This window comes from Sinocyclocheilus rhinocerous, unplaced genomic scaffold (genome assembly GCF_001515625.1).
Source record: "Sinocyclocheilus rhinocerous isolate Xijiao unplaced genomic scaffold, SAMN03320098_v1.1 scaffold642, whole genome shotgun sequence".
Lineage (NCBI taxonomy): Eukaryota > Metazoa > Chordata > Actinopteri > Cypriniformes > Cyprinidae > Sinocyclocheilus > Sinocyclocheilus rhinocerous.
Genome location: NW_015626390.1, coordinates 2,168,687 through 2,178,121, shown reverse-complemented (window position 1 = coordinate 2,178,121; position 9,435 = coordinate 2,168,687). Strand labels below are relative to the sequence as shown.

The following is a 9,435-nucleotide window of genomic DNA, read 5'->3' as shown; positions in this document are numbered from 1 at the left end:
ATTTATATTAATATAATTTATATTATAAATAAATATATTTAATATATAAACATAACATATTTTTCTGAAATATATACATGCATGTGTGTGTATTTATAGATATACATAATAAATATACACAGTACACACACATATACAATGTAAACAAAAACTTTTATTTTGGATGCGATTAATCGCGATTAATCGTTTGACAGCACTAAATAATAATAATAATAATAATAATAATAATAATATATTACTTAATCTCAAGTTGCTCCAAGTGAGCAAGTGGTGAAGTCAAGAAGAAGTCATAAGAAGATAATATATTACTAATCTATCTGTGGTGAGTGAGATTGGTGTGAAAATAAGCATGCAGTACTTTGGTGATGCTTTGTAAATCCGCAGTCCTTTTTGAATGATGAATACAGACTGCTGCCACCTGCTGGCACGGAGACTTATTTCCTCTCATGCATATGTAGAAAATATATTCTAGCTGGCCATTGTCTTTAGTCTTTGCATTGTGTTCAAGTGCAACATTTTGGCCCACATGCAAGCGATTTTGACCACAGATGACTTATGTCATGGTTAGTTCTGTGTTGGTTTGGTATATCTAGGTCTATATAGAGATTTTGGAGTTGGATTTTTTTGACTTGGGCCAGCAAGAAATCACCTTGCAACCACCTAAATCACCCTAAAGCAGCATAACAGCATGCTGTAAACCAAACTGACTACCTTAACAATAGTATATCAACACATGGCTATGCTAGCAACCACCCACAACAGCATAACATTGTGGCAGTAAGTTTTGAAGATGTTTTCTTCCAAACCAAAGGAATTTTGCATCACTGACGTCTAACCCAGCATGATTAATGTTGAAGTTCCATTTTTGTTTGGAAAAGAGCAGCTTGAACATTCACAAAATATCTCCTTTTGTGTTCCACAGAAGATGAAAAAAAAAAAGTCATATGGCTTTGGCATGACATAAGGGCGAGTAAATGATGGTAGGATTTTAATTAAACGGCTACTGATAATGGCTGGAATTCCACTGTCATTTATTATGTTATAATGCTTTATGTTTATGAGAAAGCTGGTGGCAGGCGAGAGTCCTCATCTCCCACGTTCTCCTCTCTCGCTTTCTCTGTCTTCCTGTGTTACGCTGCGAGTATATAGAATCTAACGAATGACTAACTTTCCCCCGGGGAGAGTGTTAAATAAATAGACCACCAGGCACTCTGACAAAATGGAAAAGATCATATCATTAGACGTAACGCATCTGTCATAAGAGACAAGACGTTGAATTCACTGCACAATCACAAGGAGTCGCACTAAATTTGATTACCGGCTATATAAAACACTGCCGCACATTAGCAGCCTAGTAAAAATGGGCATCTCTCATAACATGCAATGTATTTTATGATTCACAATGCCACCGCTGCTGAAGTGTTTCATTTTGATTGGATCATATCAAATTTCCTTGAACAAATTAGGCTTTTCAAGTAGCGTAACGTCGTGCTTTCCTCACACTGAGCAGAGAACACAAAACATATTGTTTTGATTTTTCCCTTTCTTGTTTTCACAGGATCAGGCGAAGTATGAAATTCCCAAGAGTGGAAATGACAAAACAGGCAGAAACGATGAAAAGGGAAGAGATAAAAAAAATGGAATGTTCTAGAAGAGACAATGTGGACAATGTGTTCAAGCCTTTTAAAGGGGGGATCACATTTTTATCACCTTTTTTTCCGCATCACATATTTTACTAATCATCGTAAATTAGATATAATTCGAAAACTACTCAAAATTCATCCTGTGCAAACTGTTATGAAATCAGACATTGTGTTACTATGGAAATGGTACTTTAAAATATTTTAGCTAGCTCCTCCATCTAGTGGGTGGTGTCAAGTGTCATATTGCAAAGTTTACTGCAATGTTTTATAATCAAAACTTTTTCTAATCTTGACCAAACACATTTTGTTGAAAAGGTCTGAGTCTCAAGGTTCCATATTTAGTGTATATTTTTAATAGAATCTACAAAAGAGCCAAAAACTACATTCTTGAAATTTGTTTACATGCCGAGATACTAGCAATCTTCTTTATTCTTAGAAAGTGCAAAGCGTTAATTTTTATATTCAATTCCTCACACATCAATTGAACTGAAATCATGTTACATGTGAATGGAACCAAGCACAAGATCCTCCTTTTTTAATATTTTTTTACAGAAGTAATATTTTGATAGAAATGTAGAAATTTGTGACAGGACAATGCATCAAAAAAATTCAACAGAGTTTGGGTGTCAGCCGGTGGCTATCATTAGTACAGCGCCTAAACATAACTTCACAGGAACCTCAAATCTTTTTTTTGTAATATCAACTTCAAATTTGGAACATAAGATATTTAGACATATGTATTTGATTTTATATCAATTTTAGATTCCAAAATATTTTGAAAATATTCATTTTATATAAAACAATAAAACCATACAGTAATTTTTCTTTACAGTGAATTTAAAATTCTATAACTTTTCAATTTTTTGTAAATGCTTTCGCTTCAGCAGATTGTCTTCTTTGAAAATAACTTACTTTTAACATTTGATTGGTCAATACAACATTTTAATTCTTGCAGCCAGGCTGAAACTAAAAAAATCTGTGCCCATCATACACTACGCAATTTACTGTGAAAATTGTGAACTGAAAGCTCTTACTTTTGACAAAAAGCTTTGCCTCGCCCATACTGTAAATCTGGGCAAAAGTTGCGTACTGTATTCCAGCTTTTAGCTGATTACAGTACTGTAGTTGGGGGCCTTGGAGGGCCCAGGCACCCCAGTGGTCAGTTAAGGGGTCATAATAATTAGCTCGCACTGTACATTATACGCCAAGGGCCCTAGTCACTGGTCAGCTGTTTACACCAAGGTTCCTAGAGGTCTTAGTAGGGAGCTCATGCTGTGTGTGCTCAGGGACCCGGGTCCCTAGAGGTCAGCTTGTGCTGTGTGCAGCCCTGAAGGTCATTGTGGTCAGTATACACTGTATGAGCTTAGGTGCCAAAGGGCCTAGGTGCCCAGCAGTTTAGTGATTATCTCACACTGAATGCATTAACGGCCCCGGTGTTGTACTGTTTTGGCATCTCAGGTCATGGCCTCTTGTACGTTATTACTTAAATATGAACACTTTTTTTTTCTGTAAGAACAGGAATTGCTCACATAGTTCTGTCTTGTGAAGTTATGCTCCAGTCATTGAACAAAGTTTAGCCCCATGGACAGTGATCAGTAAAGTGAAAACTTTCCACAGCAGTCCAGCCTGTCTGCACAGTAAATTACAATCAATATGAGTCAGACCACATGTGTACATCTATAAAGCCTTCTGCAGCATGAAGAAAAAGCTAGAATAGGCTGTACTAGCAGATTAACATTAATTGATATATGAGACAGGAAAGAAATGTTTTCCTGAGATTGTATTATTATTATTATTATTATTATTAGTTGTTGTTTACTTTTTATTTTTAGAAGTTGTCTTAGCAACAACGTAGATTTACATAGTTCTGTCTTGTGAAGTTATGCTCCAGTCATTGAACAAAGTTTAGCCCCATGGACAGTGATCAGTAAAGTGAAAACTTTCCACAGCAGTCCAGCCTGTCTGCACAGTAAATTACAATCAATATGAGTCAGACCACATGTGTACATCTATAAAGCCTTCTGTAGCATGAAGAAAAAGCTAGAATAGGCTGTACTAGCAGATTAACATTAATTGATATATGAGACAGGAAATAAATGTTTTCCTGAGATTTTATTATTATTATTATTATTATTATTATTATTAGTTGTTGTTGTTGTTATTTACTTTTTATTTTTAGAAGTTGTCTTAGCAACAACGTAGATTGTTTACTTTACTTAATTGTTTACTTTAATTAATTGAAAGCTGCAGGTTTATCTGTTTTAATCCCTAACAGCAGTTCTTCTATGATCCTGAAAGTATATGAACACACAAGCAATGTTATGTTGTTTTCTTTTCTTTTTCTTTTCTTGCCCTTAGTGTGCAGTTCTTTTCCTGCAGTGCCCATTTGGATTGTGTCCATAAGCAGTAAAATACTTAAAATCAAATGTAGTGCATCATGGGAGTGACATCTAGACTGATGTCATTTACAGTAAGCACAGAACAATTGAAGTGAGCACACTGAAGGTCTCATATATGACTGGCACTTTGTTTTAAATAGGACAACAACATTAAATCAATGTTCATCGTACAGAAGCTTAAAAAACATTATGGAAATTTGTGCTAAAAAGAACTGTCTATCTATCTATCTATCTATCTATCTATCTATCTATCTATCTAATCTAGTTTAGTCTGAACTCTTCACTAATGGCCTCATCAATTGTATAATAATAATAATAATAATAATAATTGTTATTATTATTATTATTATTATTATTATTATTTAGCCAAATGCTGAACTTTAAGTCTTTACTTTTCTGTCTTGGAATTATAAATTAACTTAATAATAATAATAATAATAATTTTTCTGGTGTCACCATTTTTCGCTGCTTCTACTGTCACATCCTGTTTGGTGAGACAACCTGTGTAGTGACGCAAGCATCCTCTTAGATCTGACCTGAAATCAGTGAATAACCTTCAATAGGTCTGTCTGTCTCGTTTTTTTTCAGTTTGTGTTGGTCTCAATTTATTGTCCCTTGTTTACGTGTGCCTATAGAAGCAAGTCTGTGTGAATAGACGAGCTGTGCTGATGTTCTTTCTTACACACACACACACGCGCACACACGCACACACACACACACACACACACACACATCCTATGGGGTTATCAGGAAGCAGTTTGCCTCGCCAAATGTTCATTATGTCCCCACACCACCCTCTCCTATCCATCCACACACGTGCACACACACACACACACACACACACACCGGTACCCATGCAAACACACACTTTTTCCCTATAGCCCTCATGGAAATGTTCCAAGCGCACAAAGGAATCTCAAAGTGACTTTTCTGTCAGCAAATTTGCCGTGTTTTCAAATGTACTTCCATTCGCTCTCCATTTTTTTCCTGCAGTAAATGTCACCAAGTAGTCGCACTGCTGGTATTTTAGACGAAGTCTAATGACATTTGACAGGGGGAAAAAATTGCCTTTTGTTTTGTTAGCAAAATGTCAACATCAATGCATGTATGTCTACGATTATTTCAGTTTAGAAATCTGTCGATCAGCAGATTGGAGGAGGTATTTGCTTTAGGGGAGAGTACGGTTGCTTCAGAATGTGTTTCCCAAGCTGCACTCATCTAAAAGTTATTCTTCTGAGGAAATTATTTTGCTCCTCATAGTGGTGTGAACATGGATGAGCCCTTTTGTACTTTCCTCATAATACCACCTAATTTTGAGTGAGATCATATTTATTTTAAAGTGTTTAACATTTTTCAAAAAAACAAAACATATATCAGTATTTCTTGAGAAAACCCTTTAAATAAAGATATTTCAAAGACAATATGTGATTGTGCTAGGTTAAATCGTTTGACAAAAGTCAGTGTATTCTTTGTTTTATTTACATATCATTAAATATTTTAAATGTCTTTTTTGCAGTTAAGTTTGTCACACTGTCGGAGGAAAACTTTAAAAAGACAAACAAACAAACAAGAGTTTCACTTGGGCTCTGAAAGCAACTTCTCCCAGTTAAATGTCAGAAATGTCCAAGTAACCTCATGATAATTCTCTGACAAACAGGCTGTAGGATCAATTTGACGAGCGGTGTGGATCTTTGAAAGTGATTTTTTTTGGGGTCAGCTGTACAAATTGTATAAGTTTTATAAGTTGTAACAATTGATATGCACCTGGCTCTATATAATCAGCCAATCAATCATTCAATAAACAACTGCAACAAAAACAAAAAACTTAAATAATCAGTGGTTTTATTTTGATGTTGTCAGTTAACACAGAAATTATTTTCAGCTTGTTCCTTGGTTTGTAAAAACAAAATAAATTTGTGCCTATAATAATGCACTTAATTGTAATCCATTGTGCAGGACATTCCTTCATTGGAAAAGATTTGGAGAAATGTAGCATTGCGTCACTTGATCTCCAGTGAATCCTCTGCAGTGAATGGGTGCCGTCAGAATGAGAGTCCAAACAGCTGATAAAACATCACAATAATCCACAAGTAATCCACACCACTCCAGTCCATCAGTTAATGACTTGTGAAGTCAAAAGCTTTATGTATGAAAGAAATAAAGTCATCATTAAGGTGTTTTAACTTTAAACCGTTGCTTCTGGCCAAAATATGAGTTCATGCTCCATAATGACACGTCGTAAACTGAAAATGTCTATCCTCTGTTGGGATTCACATCAAAATCCTCCGACACATTTGTTTGGAACTGTTTTAGACTGTTTTTGCTTGTAAATGGTATTTGATCTGTGCATATTTCTCTTCTGATTCAGACGAGATGACCTTTTCACCGGAGAAAGCAATATTGTGAACAGAAGAGTCATATTTTTTCCACAAGCAACAAAGTAAAAAAAATAAATAAATAAATAAAAAAAAACATGGATTTGTTTCTTACAAAAATGTTTCTCACTTCACAAGATGTTAACTGATGGACTGCAGTGGTGTGGATTACTTATGAATTTTTTATCAGCTGTTTGGACTCTCATTCTGACGGCACCCATTCACTGCAGAGCATCCATTGGTGAACAAGTGGTGTAATGTTTCTCCAAATTTCTCCAAATCTGATGAAGAAACAAACTCATCTACTCTACATTCTGGATGGCCTGAGTAAATTTGAACCTTTCTGAATATAATAGACTTCAATTTGAATTATTATTATTTATTAATTTTAGTTATTTTGTTTATTTTTTTTGGAACTGCTAATTGACAATAATAGTCTCAGCCATCATGGTGACCCCCAATATAAAAAGCTAGATTTGCACAGTGACACTTTAAAATAACTTTCATGAAATTATTTACATTATCACATTATTTAATGATTAGCATATTGATCATGAAATTAGAAGAATATTCACGCTGCTGGATAACATGAATCATCAGGTTGGCACAAACTTGTCCAAATGCTGTAGTTATTTAAAGCAAACTGGAGAAATTCTAGAAGCTAATCATATGATTTCTAATTGAAACATTTGTATTTTATTGGCTGAACAGAAACATTTTCACTCATTTTCTCAAACTTTTGAGCTTCACTGTGTGCTGTAAATCTGCAACTTTTGCTGTGCCAGCCACATCTCACCTCCTGTCTGTCCTCTCACCGGCGCGCATCAGTGCCATCATCACTCATTCAGAGATGAAGGCTGAGTTCGCACGCCCGCATGGGATGGGATGAGGGGTGTGTCATCGGTCGTGATGTCAGAGCGCAAGGACTCTCATGATTGGCTCTAATTAGAATCCGCGGCAGCAAATAGACACACGTCCTGCATGATTGGATTCAAAGTGGCTGGTGCCAAAAAGCGCAGAGAGGCGCAGGAGCTCCAAACGCGGGAGGAGGACGCTGCGCTCCAGATACGGTCAGACAGGCGAGCAGCACTTTTAGCTTGTTATCGAGAGCTTATTAGAAGAGTGTGAGGCGGAATAAGACGCAGCTGATATTCCCGGAGCGTTTCTCGTGCGCAACTGCAGCACGGCAACTTCAGAAACATCAAGCAGAGCAAGTTCTCCAAAATCTGAGCACCATGGCATCGGTCTCCAGCAGCCAGGTCAAATGCAAGTTCAAGAGGAGGAGGAGGAGGAGGTCGTCCAAGCGAAAAGGTAAAGTTTCTTTCAGTCGTAATTGAACGCTTTCCCTCACAAAGCCTGGAATACGCAGCGTTAAGTGGCGATCATCTCCGCGCAACTGCGCAGTCTGGATGTCAGTACGCGGGTTTGTGTTTGATGCGCGTCGGTCGCGTCACAATCGTTCCTCTGTCAAGTTTGTGTAAACATATGCCAGCTCGCTTCAGCTGCGCACTGATTCTCGCTCGCGCCGTTTTTTCTGATTTCTCCGTCTGTGCATCCAGTGTTTACAGTACTGATATCTGTCCTTGTCCTAACCTCAAATATAAGATTTGACCTCATTTACGTCCTGCGATTGTAATGTTATACCACGTTTTCAGCCTCTCGTGACCATTACATGCGCATTTATGGGATTTTTGTAGTTTTGGGGAATTTAAATACACTGTAACTATGACCAGGCACAGTGAAAACATAAATGGGGTTTGTTATTCCTTAAGGTGTTATTTCTACCTAATCTGACCTTTTAAAATGACTTTGCATCTGGAACCTAAATGTAGACAAATTAAATCATAAATGTAGATGTTACAACAAAACATTCTACAGTTTAAACCGTGATTATATGTCAACTCTGTCAAAATGTTTCCATGGCTGTAACAGAATATTTATTTTCATCTATATCATTTTTACTCAATTTCTCAAAAACCTTTAAATTTGTTTTTCTTCATTATTTATTCAATTCAAAGTGCTTCACAGCAGGTTATACTGTATGACTATACTTGATTTGATTTTACTTGAAATTTTAGGCAGAAATGAAACTTAATTCTCAGGTGTGTTCGAATTGTTTGCCTTTTTAGCACATTAAATATTAAACTGCTATAGTACAAAATATCAGTAAATAAAATGATCTGTGACAAACAAACTTCCAGCTACCAAGCTTTATATGGAAATTATGTGAAGTTACAGTATACACCATAAACTGATAATAATGCACTTTATGCAGTAACATCTGCATTTATTATTAATATGTCTGAGTGAACTTGCCAACATGAGTTTACATGACAAAATGAAAGTCCTTTTCAAAGGTCAGATCGAGTAGAAATAGCACCTAAGGTAACAACAGCACATTTTCACTGTAAACACCCCCCCACCCCACCCCAAAAAAACGAGTTAATCTTAATTACCAGCTTTTATTTAAGTATTATTTAAACATGACAGAATCCACCTAATTAGTTTACACCAACAAAAGTTATTTTAACGGTCAGATCATATAGAAATAATCCCTCAAGGTAATCGATTGGTGCTCCTTGAAAAACTGAGCAGTGGCACTGTTATTATATTCCTAATAGGTCTAGTATAGTCCAGAAGCTACAAAAGTAGTATAGAATATATTAAAGTACTCTAAATTACTTGCATGTATAACAGGCCTCTTTTGTTTAAACAGTTTAATATATTTTTTTAAACAATTACACTGTCAACACAGATTATTATTATTATTATTATTAAAATGAACAATTTAAATCTATAATTTAAAACTTTTTTTTAGCTTTCGCTATTTTCTTTTCTTTTTTTGTTTCCATGTGTGTAGAAGCAGGAATTTTTAGGGAAATTAGTTGCACCAGTTCTATTTCCATTATCAGCTCTGAAATGTCATCATAATGTATTGTGTATGTACAGTGCAGCGTAATGGATTTTAGGGAAATTAGTTGCACCAGTTCTATTTCCATTATCAGCTCTGACATGTCA

General features: G+C 35.8%; 1 protein-coding gene across 1 annotated transcript in view; it reads left to right on the top strand.

The window, feature by feature from the left end:
* The first annotated feature begins 7,271 nt into the window (after nucleotides 1-7,271).
* The window catches only part of LOC107713870 (double-stranded RNA-specific editase B2-like), a 199,483-nt gene continuing 197,319 nt past the window's right edge, over nucleotides 7,272-9,435 (top strand). The window contains exon 1 of the mRNA XM_016519516.1: nucleotides 7,272-7,728. Within this exon, the coding sequence (XP_016375002.1) occupies nucleotides 7,653-7,728 (76 nt within the window). The 5' untranslated portion in view covers nucleotides 7,272-7,652. The remainder of the gene's footprint in view (nucleotides 7,729-9,435) is intronic.